This window comes from Corvus brachyrhynchos, unplaced genomic scaffold (assembly GCF_000691975.1).
Source record: "Corvus brachyrhynchos isolate BGI_N302 unplaced genomic scaffold, ASM69197v1 scaffold523, whole genome shotgun sequence".
NCBI classification, from domain to species: Eukaryota; Metazoa; Chordata; class Aves; order Passeriformes; family Corvidae; genus Corvus; species Corvus brachyrhynchos.
In genome coordinates, this window is record NW_008237265.1 from 1,367,896 (window position 1) to 1,383,570 (window position 15,675).

A 15,675-nucleotide genomic window follows, 5' to 3' on the forward strand; every position below is an offset into this window, starting at 1 on the left:
GCTTGTGCTGTGAATTGGGATCATCAGTAGCTGCTGAAGCCCAGATCCCTTTCCCTAATGCTGGGTTTGTTTCATGGCATAAGGAGAGCAATCACTGGCTTTTCCAGCCAAGGAGAGTAAGGACTGTCTAAAGGATTATGGGAAATGAATGAAAAATAATTTGATCAGAGAATACAAGGAGAAAAACTGCATGTATACTTGGAGAACACATAGTGTTGCTGATGCATGTGAGGACTAGCTTCACCTTTCACTGCAGTCAGTTTGCAATGCTTGCTTTTCCTCTTGCTGCCTGCTTAGGTACAAACCCCTGTGCAGAAGACAATGGCGGCTGCAGCCACCTGTGTCTGTACCGACCACAAGGCCTTCGCTGCGCCTGCCCCATCGGCCTGGAGCTCATCAGTGACATGAGGACCTGCATCGTGCCAGAAGCTTTCCTGCTCTTTTCTAGGAGAGCAGACATCAGACGCATCTCTCTAGAAACCAACAATAACAATGTTGCTATTCCACTCACTGGAGTCAAGGAAGCCTCTGCTCTGGATTTTGATGTGACAGACAATCGCATTTACTGGACTGACATTTCTTTAAAGGTACAGATTTAGTCCATATTGGCTATCAAGCTGTTACAAGCTTCTTGAGATGCTTAAGAGTATTTGATGAATGGGGTTTACAAATTTCAAGGGATATGTAGAAGAGTTTAGTTTTTAATTACATTTTCTGCAACTTACTTGAGACCTGTGCCAACAATAATTCATGGACTTTTGCAACTGAAGAATTACAGTAGTTAAAAACACAGAGTTTGAGCGAGTCTGCAAGAGGTGACTTGGCTGAACTCCCTAGGCATGGTATTCTTTTGAGCTGTGTAAGTAATACAGGTGAAATCTGAGATACAGACTTCCCTGCTGTGTGCTGTCACAAACTGGCATAATTAGCAGGTTGTGTTCAAACTAAGAAGTAAACAAAAATCGTGGGTTTTGTTAGCTTCTGGTTGGTTGTGAATATGAGGAGTGTATGCAGATAGGAATATTGAGGACATAGAAAGGTATCCCATGTTTGCCAAAAGAATTCTGTACTATTCTAACATTAGTCCTTTACTTTCAGGCTTATCAGGGAATGCCTAAGCTCTAATATATTATTGAAATGGAATTCTGGCTGTATCTGCTATGACAGGCTGATCCTGATGGCAAAGAGTTAAAAGAAGTCTTTTGAATAAAAGTCCAAGAAGAGATCGTGCCTAGTGAAGTTAAATTCAGCCATCAGTACTGAAGCGCTTAAGCTACTGAGCTCATCAGTCGTTTGGTTGTTTACTTCTATTTGCTGTTCTGTCCTGCACTTTTTTTTAAATAACACTTTAAATAGTGTTCCATGCTATAACATTGATGCTTTTGTGTAGTCCTGGGAGAGCCAAAATATTTCCCCCTCGAAGTTGGCACTGAGTTATTAAGGTCACTTTGTCATGTAGATGCTTAATTCAACCAGCCTAGTTATCCCATTTATTTCCCCAGTGAAATGCTATTGTAATTGACTCAGAATACATTCACAGAGCACAGTAAATCATTACTTCTGAATAGCAGCATTGTTTGCTTTGCAAATAAGTAGCATATTGTAAGATCCTCTTTCCTATGAGATGTCTGAAATCTGAAAGTGTTTAAAATCCAACAAAGAAAACAAGCAGCCCAGTGACAGACTGGTAAAATTTCTAATTTGCCTGTGTATCTTTGTATCCCTGCAGACCATCAGCAGAGCGTTCATGAATGGCAGCGCGCTGGAACACGTTGTGGAGTTCGGCTTGGATTATCCCGAGGGCATGGCTGTGGACTGGCTGGGGAAGAACTTGTACTGGGCTGACACTGGCACAAACCGGATCGAGGTGTCCAAGCTGGACGGGCAGCACCGCCAGGTGCTCGTGTGGAAAGATCTCGACAGTCCCCGGGCACTGGCACTGGACCCTGCTGAGGGGTAACTTGCTGATTTAATTCTGTGTTTATGAACAGTGAAAAACAACATTGTGATGCTTCCTCTAGGGCATGGTAGTTAAGCACTGCCTGTAAACCCTGAGAGAACTGAGCTGGGGAATACAACCTGGTAATTTAGAGAAATATGCTCTTAATGTCCTGAATAATCATTAAAAGTACCAAAAACAAGAATGAAAATCAGAGCAGCTCATTAGAAAGGAGTTTATATTTAGTTTTTTAATTAGCCACAGAATCAAAGTAGTTTTAGGTTTATGGACCTCATTAATCAGAAAAGGACTATAGCATTGAAAGGAATATATTTATTGTTTTAAAAATTAGGATTATTTTTATTACAAGTTAGGGTCCAATAAAGGTATTAAGTGACTTAATTTGAGGGTGAGGGAGTGAAGTTTGTAGTCTGAGCATAAGGAAGATGTTTGTTTCTTCAGGTAAGGAAACTTTTTAGTTTGCATGGACAAGGGAAGAGGGACAGAGGAGTGGAAACAATTATATTCACCTCTGCCCCAAATTAAAGACTTCCTGAGAAGAAACTTCTCAGTTGGATTGAAGTATAACAGCAAAAGTAGGGCAATAAACAGGGAGGGAGGGGACGGAACGGGGCAAGCTAACTATTCAGCTTCTGAAACAGCTCTTCTACCATGAAATGCTCACTTGACAATAACTAACTACTGCAAAAACTTTTTGAGGTTACACCAATAATTGCGTTATTTTTCAAATGAGGGAACTTCATTTACAGGGGTTATGACATTATCACAGTTTCCAGTGACACTGTGAGGGCTACAGCAATGCAGAGAACTTGGAACACATTCCTTCTGCTTTATTTCAACCAGGCGGTGGCAATGGTCACCTCCAGTGGGATCCTAGATTGAATTCAGCCCTGATGTGCCAGGGGTTGCCTGGATGAGAATTCAACACCAGATTCTTAGATCCAGTTACTGATTTGTAACAAAAGGCTGCTGTGGATAATTCTAGTTTTACACTGGAAGTAGGTTTTTCCCAAGGAGTATTGTCGTTCAGTGCTTTGCCTCTTCACCACAGAGCAGAAAAAAAATTACTTGGGTCAGAATGCCTGTTTTTCCTTTTTCCTTACAGCAATAGTATAGCTGTATACATTTGTATACCTTACAGTATAGTTGTACTTCAAATGGAAGTTTTCAAGGCATTGCTGCCATGGGGGCAATTCTGGCACTTGGCTCCGTTCTGTGTCCAACTTGCAAAAAATGCACAAAATACTTGCAAAAATTCTAAGAAAATTTGGTGTCTAAGGAATAGCTCCCTCTTGATCATCAGTTTTTGAAGCAACCTTTTCTATTTGTGCAGTTGGTTGGAATTGAAAGACTTCCCAGGGGGTTGTTACTAGGGTTATTAAAACCCACAGGTGTAAATATTGGATAGCTGTGTCTCACTTGTTTATAGAACAGTATCAGCTTTATACTGTGGAAGAAGTGACTAGCTAGCCATCAAATATATAATATACAAATAAACATCCTACTCTACTGTGCAGTGCCTAAAGAAAATGTAAACATGTGCAAGTCTGTCCTTTTTCCAGATGAGGCATAAGCTGGCATGTGAGTATGTAATAGCTTGTATTTTTGCTCCAGTGGAAATGCCATACAGTTTTGTGGTCTTGGCTGAGTTGTAACACACTTGTTACATGGTTGGTTAACTTAGTTGTGTGGAAATGAGCAGTGGCACCTATTAACAAAAGTACCCTGCAGATCTACCTCTTTGTGTTCCTTCATTTGAGAGACAACTGACTAGAAACAGAAGATAAGTGCTCTGGAAAAATACCCTGCTAAATAACCAGGTATAAATGAAGGTGTCCAACTGCCAACCTCTGCCTCTTAAATGACATGCATGGATTAGTTACTAGTGAAGTGCTGTCACACAGAACTTGCTGATGAAAATCTGTGTCCAAGTAGAAAAAAATAATGTTGGAAGCATTTTGAGGAAATTTGACTCACTTCCTTGCCTGTACTTTGGAAAAAAAATACATTTAGCATAATGGGGATTAATAAATGCTTGAATTTACAGCTCTTCTTTTTCTCTTATTCTTTCTAAGGATTTTTGTTTTGTATTTCTTCTTGAGTTCTCTTGGATTGATGCAACTATTTTTCTTTCTTCTGTTCTTTTAATCAGGTTCATGTACTGGACTGAGTGGGGTGGCAAGCCGAAGATTGACAGAGCTGCAATGGATGGCAGTGAGAGGACCACGCTGGTCCCAAATGTGGGACGTGCTAATGGCCTGACCATTGACTATGCCAAGAGGCGGCTGTACTGGACCGACCTGGACACCAACCTGATAGAGTCCTCCAACATGTTGGGTGAGCCCCAAAGCCCTGGGCAGCCTCCTGAGGGCAGTGCTGCTTTTTGCAGCTCCCTCGTGGCAAATTGTTGCTTAAATAATGCAAAGATACACATCATAAGACAAAAATAAAATTTTCCAACCTCTCACACCTTTAATGTTTGCTTCTGTAATTCATGTTTATATAACACTATGGTTAGCAAGGCCTCGATTTTCTTGTAGGTGATTGGGTTGCTCAGAAAGTTAAAATTACACAAGGTGTACATATTTCCAGTTATATGTAGGACAAAGATGTCAACTTACAGTGTTTTGGAGGATCTTGTTTTGCTACTCTGAAGAGCACTAGAAAATACATAATAAAGGTAGAAAGAAAGCCAACAATAGGATAACAACAGCTTATTCAACATGTAATTTAATACAGTTTGGTTTTAAATCTTTGTTAGTGTCCTCAGGCATTTTTTCCCCCCTGTATTCTGCATGTTAAGGACCTTTTCCTGGGTAGTACTTATCAGCAGGAGAGTTCTCTAGTGCTGGGGTCTGTAATGATTTTATAAACTGGTCATTGCAGCTTATAATGGAGGTGGAATATTTTATTCTTTCACTGTCCTAGAGTACTGTGTGGAGGACTAAGGCCCTCTCAGATTTGAACAGTATCTTGTTTTAACTTCTCAGCACCCACAGGAGTGAACTGCCTTGTTGTATGTTAAATTATTCGGGTTATCATGAACAACAGCCAGTATTTAAGCATTAATAATTAGCCAGTATTTAAGGCTAAAGGAGTTAGTCTGCTTTAAACAGTATGCTTGCAGTAGTGGAACAAAGCTAGAAAAAGATCAAAACAGGAAAATGCAATTATGGGAATTACGTGTGATAGTAAAGCTATTTTTCTTCAGCTTCTCATGTATTTTGGTGTGTTGTGGAGGCCTGCTCCATGTTTCCCTGTGAAATGTGGGACTGGACACAGCATTAGAGCTTCCTTTTCCTTGTGTCTGCAGCTGGTGACAGCAGAGTGTGGGGTTGTGCATCCTTGACTTCTCTGTGCAAAGAGGGAATAACTTCTTGCTTCATAATCTGCTGTTCATTTTGTGTGACTACACAGCAGGAGGTGCCATGGTAATGAAGTGGTTGATAAAACACAGTTGAAATAATTTCCCCCTGCCGTGTCCTGCTCCTTAAGATCTCTTAACATTTCCATGGTATACACAATTAGCTGTTTCCTATCCTGGCTTTCTGGCTGCTCTTTCCTGTTGTGACGTTCCAGAGACAGGTTAGTTTAGCCTTGTATATTTAATTTTTCTCATAATGCAATGCAGAATTTCATTAAGCTCATAACAATTTTCTTTTTGTAAGCAGTGGGAAAAGTGTGGTAAAAGAGATGCTGAACTGGAAATACAGTATCAGCATCCTGCATTAAATTGAGAGTAATCCTGTCCGTTTTGGGGAGGAGGGAAAGGACAGAATCTTTCTGAGAACCCTGATAATTTTCGGAATTGAAACTTTTCTTCAGTAAGCTACATTTTTTTCTGTGAATGGCAAGCAGGATTAGCACATTTCTGTGATAGGCTCTGAGATTCCTTTTGACTACTGTACATTACTTTGTAATTTACTCTTGTAATGATGAAATAGTAATTTTAAAGTAATTGTGTGGTAACCTTTCTGGGCAGGGGACATGTTCAACAGCATATTGCATGTGCCCATATAACTCTGCTTTTTCTCACCCTTCCCTTTGGACACAGGCCTTGACCGTGAGATCATAGCTGATGATTTGCCTCACCCCTTTGGCCTGACCCAGTACCAGGATTACATTTACTGGACAGACTGGAGCCGGCGCAGCATCGAGCGAGCCAACAAGACCAGTGGCCAGAACCGAACCATCATCCAGGGGCACTTGGATTACGTTATGGACATCCTGGTATTCCACTCCTCCAGGCAGGCGGGCTGGAACGAGTGTGCCTCCAGCAATGGTCACTGCTCTCACCTGTGCCTGGCAGTCCCCGTGGGAGGGTTTGTCTGTGGCTGCCCAGCTCATTATTCCTTGAACTCCGACAACAGGACCTGCAGTGGTAAGCCATAAGGAATGCAAAGGAAATGCAGGATGTGTTTAGTAACCGATGCAAGCATTGTACTTGGAGAAGAGTTTTACAGTTTTCCAGTAGTAAAATCTTACTGAGTTTTAAGACAACATAGGATGTTGAAAGCAAAAAGGAAAAAAAAAAAATAGTGTTGCAACTTAACAGCATCACAATTACATAAGAGGAATGGCTGTTAGTGAACTTTTCCAGTGGCTCAGCTACATCTGTGTAAACATGAAGGCTAAAAATGTTTTGGTTCTGTGTCAGACCCTCTTCAAGTGCTTGCTTGCTTGTTTATTTATCTGCTTATATAGTTCTAGTTTTGCCTGACATAAATGATATGTGATACTTTAATCGGCATTCTGGACTTTGTGCAGCTTTTAGCTGGTCAGGATTTCATTCTGTAATAGCTGTGTTTGCTGGCTGATGAGATGCTGAGGTGGGCCAGTCTCAGACCTCTACAAGTGCTTTTCCTCAGTGAGGGTGGGCTGGGCTCCGTGGCCTTCCCAGCAGTCTGGTTCTTGATCTCAGTGCAGCCATTTTTCTTTATTGTTGTGCAGAATACAAACCTCAAGGCCCCTCAGGCTGTGTGTAATTAGTTTCTAACCAAATAATTTATCCATCTCTCAATAACTGGCTGCCAGTGAAGCTCTCATAATTTGGCAGCAGCTCTGGATGACTGATTTCCACTGGTGTCATTCACCGTGGGTAAAGAGATTCATGGTAGAGAGAGGCAGATTGTATCTCATCCACATTATGCATGAGTAGAGACATCCAGCTGTTGTCTTGAAGCCAAAAGCTGAGCAGATTGTTCCACAAATGCCACCTCATGGCATTTTTTGAAAACCATGCTTTTCAAAAAACTGTGCTTTTCTACTCCCCACATGTTCTGCACTTCTCTCCTTTTTTATTACAATGGCCCTTTGCATGACAGCTGGGTTCTTCCACCCTGGTGCTCTCATGTGTTTGTGCAAGTTAGAGGCACGGCTGGAACCTCTCTGATAGTGACTGTGATTTCCTAGGTGGAGGAATTTGACTTCCAGTGGAGAAAAAGTAGCAGAATGATCAAAGTTCATGTTTTTCTTGTGAAAATGCTCCTGGAAACAGAGCATGGAGCAAAATATAGGAAATAGGTTGTGAGCAAATAGAGCCATTTCCGCTTGGTACAGTTCAGGACTCTTTGTGTGGTATTAGGAGTTTTCCTCTGCCATACTCAAACCTGGGAACTTTCCAGCTTCTCATTTGTATGTAACTGGAGATTGAGGCCTCTCTGCATATAATTTAATTCTTTTTTTTTGGACACTATAATTGGAGCATGAATTGTTGTAACTTTCTTTTGCCTGTATTACTTGCTTATGTACCTCCTGAACATTATTAGTCCAAGCCCTGTCTAGAGGTCCTCCCTTCTGGAATACCCTGCTCATGCATGCATAGGTTCTTTTAATTATGGGAAGGATGTACTGCTCTGGTGAGATCTCTTGAGACCTACCACGTGTCATGAATTTGGAAGGCAGGGTTACACAGGAGACATACTCATTGCACTCCATTTGCCTGCTGCCAAAAATACAGTTAAAATATGTGACTGTTGGGAAGGAGAATGATGAAAACTGGAAAGGGATTTCTGAAATTGGTACTGTTTCAGAGATGGGGAGTCTCAAGGGGAGAAATTCTGCTGTTGCTTTTCATAATGAGCCATCAATTCCAAGTTGTAAAGCCAGGAAGTCTTGGGTGTCTTTGGGGAAAAGTAGAAATAATTTTAGGTGCTTATATGTTTACCTGCACTTCTACCTTAATTTTTTTCCCTTTCCATTTCTATCATAAATTCTTGGTAAGCATTCTGATGTTTCTGAATCCATTATTTTGCTGTACACATTCATATAAACTTGTCTTCGCTTTATTGTTTTTGTGCTTTCTTCTACAATTCAGAGCTAAGTAGAAGGCAGCTTAAATTATTGGAGAAATGCTTGGAGGGAAAATACAGGTTTTTCAGAAAGCAAAAATACCTTGCAATTAGGCCTGATTGTTATAGGATGTGAGGACTGAGTGTTGGTTTCCAAGGAAACTCCTCCCTGACTTTTTCTTTTTCCAGCAGTCAGAATAGCTGTTCAAAGTGTATGCTAAAATAACAAAGCAAGGTGATGATGTTCTCTAGGAGACTTTTGCTTCCTCCCCTTTCCCAGATGCTGCCTTACCTGTTTTACAGGCTGGGAAATGAGTGCAGTGTCCCACTGCTAATCTCTCTTCAGACTTGGGCTGTAGAGAATTGATTGTACAAACTTCAGGGAGGCTTCAAGCTGCATTTCTGGCAATTGGCTCTTGTGCCATCTTGCACAGCAGTGGCTTCAGGTAGAGCATTATTGAAAAGAACCCTCTGAAAAAGGAAAATGCTTTCACTACCTTCTCTGATTTCTGACCCAGTTATGTAATACAGAGATAATTTTTTTTTCAGTGATGTATTAAATGCTTTGTGCACTTACTGTAAGTTACAGCTGGTAAACTACAGCTGTATGGGGTGAAGAAATCTTACTTTCTGCTGTTTGAAGGTATTTCTAATTAAAAAAACATTTGTCCAGGAAATTCTTGCTGGGCAGAATATCAGATTTATTTTTCTCATTTCAGGTTGTCATTTCCAGGTAACCAGCTAGAAATAGTAAAGATATATAGATTTGAGAAGAGCAAATACATTTTTCTCCAAAAACACAGCCTCGCACACAGTTAAGAATTTTTCATGTGAATTAGTTGCTTCATTCCAGTACAGGCAGAAAGACGGTTTGTGGGAACAGGACTGAACCACTGTCAGTCTCTTTTCCCTGAAACATCTAAATAAGGAACCAGTGCTGGCTTTTTCTCACCTTCCTCTGCAAGTAGAAGTGCACCTAGCGAAGGGTTCAACTTCAAAATAGTGGAGCTGCATTTCCCTGAGACCCCTTCAGAAAGAAAATGGACATTTCTTTGAGAGGCATAATTGACAATTCTTCTTTGAGATGCTTTTGACAGAATTATTTGCATTCACTAGTCCCACCACATAAAAAATCTTATCTTTTCCTGTCACATCCAGACCTTTATAGAAAAAGAGGTCATTTGAAAGGCTTTTCATACTCATCAGAGGTTGGGATTTTTATGTTTTGGTTTGATTTTTTGTTTGGTTTTGGCAAAGGAAGAGGGGAAAAAGGGAATGTAATAAATGTCTGTTACGGATTATAGTTGTTATTCTTAAACATAAAAATGCCCAATGTTATTGCCACATGTAACCCTTTCAACCCCTTTTCTTTTTTTAACCCATCCAGCTCCTACCACCTTTCTGTTGTTCAGTCAGAAGAACGCGATTAATCGCATGGTGATAGATGAGCAGCAGAGCCCAGATATCATACTCCCCATCCACAGTCTCCGCAATGTCCGAGCCATTGATTACGACCCCCTGGATAAGCAGCTGTACTGGATCGACTCTCGGCAGAACATCATCCGCAAGGCACAGGAAGATGGCAGCCAGGTATCCTGAGGGGATGGAACTGCTGAACGTTTGGCATGCTTGTGCCAAACAGTGACTGATTGTATGTGGATAGTTTTGATGCACAGACTTCCCCATAGGTTACTGACCCTTGGCAAAACAAGTGGCATCTGGAGTTTTCTGGAGTCCTCAGTCAGTAAATCTGGGAGGTGCAGCAATAAATAAAACATGGCAAACCAAGGCCAACTTGAAGATACTGTTGTTCCCAGCACATTATTTGCTTAACACTGTCTTTTGTCAGGGAGCTGTTGGAAGCCCTTATTTGAGATATGAAACGTGGAAGGGATGGCTCTTGGGAAAAATGGGGGACATGAGCAGGGTGCCGGGGTAGATCCTCTGAAACACGGAGGCTGGAACTATGTGAGCACACGGCTGTGTCTGGAGCCTCCCAGGTTCTTAAGCAGATAGGAAGAGAGTTGTTGTAAACCACTGGGGCACAGAGTGAGGAGGTTGAACCTGTAAAAGATGTAGCAGGCTTGGGAAAATGTATTTGACTGGGGAATACAGAAAAAGTAGAGTAGGGTAGAAGGCAAAAGGTAGTACAGGCTGTGGTGGTTCAACCCTGGCTGGAGGCCAGACACCCACCAAAACCACCCTGTCACTCACCTCAGTTGCACAGGGGAGAGAAGATACAGCAAAAAGCTCATGAGTTGGGATAAGGACAGGGAGAGATCACTCATGGGCAAAACAGACTCAACTTAGAGAAATTAACTGAGTTTATTACCAATCCAACTCAGAGTAAGACAGTGAGATCTAAAATTTTGAAAACACCTTCCCACAACCCCTCCCTTCTTCCCAAGCTTAACTTTATTCCCAGTTCTCTCCGTCCTCCCTGCCAGCATCACAGGGAGATTGGAATGGTTACAGTCTGTTCATCACACCTTGTTCTGCCCCTGTTTCCTCCTCATGGAGAGGAGTCTTTTCCCTGTTACAGTGTGGGGTCACTCCCACAGGAGACAGGTTTCCATTAATTTCTCCCTCCAATGTGAGTCCTTCCCACAGGCTACATTTCTTCATGAACTGCTCCGGTGTGGGTCCCTCCCATGGGGTGCAGTCCCTCGGGAACAGGCTGCTGCAGCCTGGGTCCCCCACAGGGTCACAAGTCCTGCCAGGAGACCTGCTCCAGTGTGCGCTCCTCCTTCCATGGGTTTCCCGTGCATGGGGTCACAGCCTCCTTTGGGCATCCTGCTGCTCCAGCAAGGGCTCCTCCACATGCTATAGGGACACAGGAGAATTCTGGAGCAGCTCCTACACCTCCTTCCTCACTGCCTTTGGTGTCTGCAGGGCTGTTCCCCTCACATATTCTCACTCCACTCTTCTCTGACTGCAATTGCTTCTGCCCAATAACTTTTTTTTCCTCTTGAATACATTATCAGAGAGGTGTTACCACCATCCCTGATTGGCCCAGCCTTGGCCGGTAGTGGGGCCATCCTGGATTTGGAGGCATTGGCTCTGCTGGGCATGGGGGAAGCTTCCAGCAGCTTCTTAGAGAACCCACCTCTGTAGCCCCCCACCCAAAACCTGGCCGTACAAACCCAATATGCAGGTTTAGTGAGGTTAAGTGGGCCCAGTGACTTCTTATTAAATTTTGCATTTTAAAATAGATCTTTTCTTCCTGATTTTTTGAATGTGGGAGGAGCAAGAGACTTAAGATGAGCAACACAACACAAGAGAGATGCTATATTCAGCTGAATTTTAAGAGTGTGGTTTTTGGTGGTGGGTGTGGTGGTAGTTGGATCCTGCTGTATGCCCTTCAGCCTTAACTCTTAATTTCGCAGTGCTTTTAATTTTGAAATATCTAAATAATATCCTAAACTAGTCAAAGTCACCATGTTTTTGCCAGCTTCAGCAGAATAAACAAATATAAGACTTACAGGCACACCACTTTATAGAGGTGACAAGCCAAATAAAGTTAGGCAAATTTTCTGGTGAAGTTTAATCTGGGGATGAGAGGGTAGAGGCTGCTCACCTCATAAGCATGTCTTCGAAAACATTTATGTAGGCCATGTTTAATGATTTATTAATCCTCTTCAGAATTTTAGAAAAGTTCATGAAAGATGTTGATGAGGTTCTTTCTAAAGGTAATAATAATTAAAAAAGAAGAAAAAGTCATGTCAATTCCAGAAGTCTAGACCAGTAGAAGGCAAGACCTTGAACTAGTAAGGTGTTAGCCAGAAATGTTCTGAAGTCAGTGTTGTACACTAGCTGATGTCCTTTCCATCTTTGGCAGAGCTGCCTTCCCATTTATTATCCACCCTCATGTCCTCCAAGTGAGATGGCAGCAATGGTGGAGAAGAATGAGACAAGCATTTCAAGTGCTGTCTGGCTTCACTTTGTTTTATTCTCTGCTCAGCTGCAGCTTTGGGAATTAGTGGTGGTACATTTCTGTTGTAGAGTGTTAAATGTGCTGCATTTACGTCTGTCCAAACTGAACTCTTGAGTTGTCAAAAAAGTAGAGGAAATACAGAAGCTGACCCTGGACCTTCAACACAGAGACAATTTGGACTTGCTGGTCAAACTTGCAAAGTCTTAGGAGCTGCAGTCAGCTTGTGTGATTGCCATTACCGCAAACCATCAGGACTAAGTGTCTCTATCTTATCAAAGGTGTTGGTGTGGCAACAGAACCAGGGTCTTTCCTTACTTCGTGGTAATATTTTGGCTGTCTCCTTTTTCTAAGCAGTAGTTAGACATGGTGCATCCATATCAAATAAAGTTATTCACATTAGATTAAGATTAAATCTTCTGCTGTGTGTTGTTTCTCTTTCCTTTGCAGAGCCTCACTGTTGTGACAAGTCCAGTTCCCAATCAGAACCTGGATATGCAGCCCTACGACCTGAGCATTGACATCTACAGCCGCTACATCTACTGGACCTGTGAGGCTACCAACGTCATCAACGTGACACGCCTGGATGGGAGACCCATGGGAGTGGTGCTCAAGGGGGATCAGGATAGGCCCAGAGCCATTGTGGTGAATCCAGAGAAAGGGTATGTGGGGAAATTCAGGCCCAAGGTTTTAAGAATCAAGTTGTTTTCTTGCTGCAGCTTGTTTTCTGTTTGTCAGAATGAAAAACAACTTTGACATTTGTTAAGATGTCTTGGATTATAGCAAAAATGTGGAAAGATCAAATAAATTTTTTTCCTCTAATCATTCCTGTTCCAGATACATGTATTTCACCAACCTCCAGGAGAGGTCTCCTAAAATTGAGAGAGCAGCATTGGATGGAACTGAGCGAGAAGTCCTTTTTTTCAGTGGTTTGAGCAAGCCCATCGCCTTAGCCATTGACAGCCAGCTGGGCAAGTTGTTCTGGGCTGACTCAGATCTGCGCAGAATTGAAAGCAGTGACCTTTCAGGTAGAGTAGCACCTTAATTCAGTGATTCATTTGTGTGGTGTGGGTGTGGGGGAATGCAGAGAAAGGTGTCATCTTTTCCTTCCTACTATAAACAGTCTGTACTATGATTCTAATCTCTCCCTGAATTCCCAGCCAGGGAATGTGCATGATTCATGCAGCGTCTTTACAGTTTCATGACTCTGTGATTTGCATTATTAATTGCTACACATGCTATTTACTTCAGTTTCTCACTGCAAAACCTTCGTGTGGTTTCCCAAAGTTAGTTGACAAATAAATTGCAGCAGTTTTGAAAAGAGGAGAGAAAGGGTTGTTTTTAAAGGCATTGCTTTTGGTGCAGTAATCTGTCAATCAGAGGAAAGTTCCCTGTTAGTGGAAAAATGTCTCCTGCAGAGTTAAAGCAGCAGGTGTCCAGGTTACTTATGTACCTGTCATTTGGGGTGAAAAGATGTGAGAAGGATAGAGCAGATCTAACCTCTTTCTGTCCTCAGAAGACAAAAAACTCACTCTTCCAGATATGGGATTCTCTTTGCCTGCTCCCTGAGATTGGTTATGCTGCTTGTCTGACCTCCTCTATGAGTTGATTTAGCCCACTTAACAATAACCTAAGAAGATTATACAGAAGAAGACAAATAGAGAATAGTGTTCTGTTGGCTTGGAAAGCTGAATTGGTTCAGGAAAGAGTCCAGCAAGCAACCAGAAGGGGAGCAAGAGAAGAGGGTAAAATCATATGGTCCAGATTGTGTGAGAAAGGCAAATGTCTTTCATGTACTAGCATGATCCATCAAACTGCTGGATCAGCTCAGCTGCCTCTTGTAGCATCAGTACTAATTCGTGATACAGACTGGGCTGGATGTTGTTGCTGGAAGTGAGAGTTGAATACTTAACAAGAGTTATGACAATTTGCACTAATGTTTGTGGTAATGTCTTCCACTTATGACATGGTACCTTCATTCAAAGTAGCAGCATGTAACCCTATTGACACCACTCTGATTTTCAGCCTTTTGTTAAGTTCCTAGAATAAGCTTTTGTTTTGGAAAATGTTTTTCCTAGATGGTTGGAATTAAAGCTCAGAAAGACAGTAATTTTTTTCAGTGGTGTGTCACTGGAGGATTCAGGATCACTAATGAACTGTGATATCCTGATTGTTTATTGTTTCAAAATGCAAGACATAACCTGACTTAGTGAATTATTAAAGAACAAAAAAGAAGTGCTGTGGTGTTACTTGGTACATTCCAAGTTGTCCCAGATCGAGGGTTTGCATGAGTAGAGTAAGAGGCAGGAGAATATTACACGTGCTTTATTTCTCTCTTTGTCTGTTATCTTCCTGAAATTAGGACACCAGAGAAGGAGATGGGTCTAAATTCTAACTCAGTCTAGGTTTAGTGATTCTGCTTTTTTTTTTCCTTAAAGATGTGGCTGTTGGATCACCAATGTTGTGTAGTAAAAGCTCACCACATTTTGAAGAGCATGAAGAATAACCGTTCCAAAACCTCTCTTGCTTTTTGGCATTTGCACCACAAATAGAGTGCTATAATCACCACAATAAATTGCTAACTGCTGAGATGCATTCCTGTGCTTAGGAATGCTGATTAATAAGCTCTTTTGACCAGCAGAGTAATTTTTCTGCATGTTAGTTTCTTAAAAACATTCAGTCTCTTGCTCTGTTAATTCTGTAGATGCCAGTACCCATAAAGACAAGGACAGCTAGAATGCCTTTTGTGTGATGTAGTCCTTCTTTTCCTCCCTGTCCTTCAGGCATGCAGTTAGGACTTGGTTATTCTGCCCAAATGGGAGATCTATTGAAGTTAACCAGATTCTTCACATGATTAAGGGGTTGTTTATGAAAAGATGACTGGAATTAGCTCCCTACCATGGAAACTATTTGGAAATTAGTTCTTCTATTCCAGAATAATTAGTGTGATTTGGAAATGTCTATTGATTCTGGAATTAAGTCATTTTTATTTGGAAACAGAATGAGCTATGGGTGTGTCCTGATTTTTGTATTTATTTGGTTGGTTTTAAGTGTTTTTGTAAAAGGTATTGCTGGAAAGGGGATGGTGATGCCAGGAGACAAAACTCCTCTTAATTATGTCTCCCTTTCATCTGACATTGCCAATAAAGGAGACTAGCACCCTGATGAGTCAGCTTCAGGTTTCATTGCTGGTTTATGGGAGAAGGGATTTTAGTGTCTCAGTTTAGTCAGAAATAGTCAGTCACACTTGGTCACAAATATTTAAAAGAAAGATTAAGACATTAAGGGAGTGAAACTATTAAGCATCAGAGCTTTAGGAACATACGGCAAAGTGCCATGCTGATTGATGTGGGCATGGCAGAGCATGTGCAGACTCCACTGGGGTAGGTGAAGGTCTTAGGTTTTGTATTCCTTCCTGTCATCTTTGCATTTTGCCCTATTCCCAGCTTAACGTTATTCGGCAAGGTGCAGGTTTCTGTTTCTTACCTTTTCCC

General features: G+C 41.7%; 1 protein-coding gene across 1 annotated transcript in view; it reads left to right on the forward strand.

Annotated features, from left to right (window-relative positions):
* LRP6 (LDL receptor related protein 6) overlaps positions 1-15,675 on the forward strand; it is a 100,183-nt gene that overhangs the window by 73,224 nt on the left and 11,284 nt on the right. The window contains exons 8-14 of the mRNA XM_008630833.2: positions 298-587; positions 1,730-1,956; positions 4,113-4,297; positions 6,015-6,341; positions 9,638-9,840; positions 12,632-12,843; positions 13,019-13,209. Coding sequence (XP_008629055.2) covers positions 298-587; positions 1,730-1,956; positions 4,113-4,297; positions 6,015-6,341; positions 9,638-9,840; positions 12,632-12,843; positions 13,019-13,209 — 1,635 coding nt within the window. The remainder of the gene's footprint in view (positions 1-297; positions 588-1,729; positions 1,957-4,112; positions 4,298-6,014; positions 6,342-9,637; positions 9,841-12,631; positions 12,844-13,018; positions 13,210-15,675) is intronic.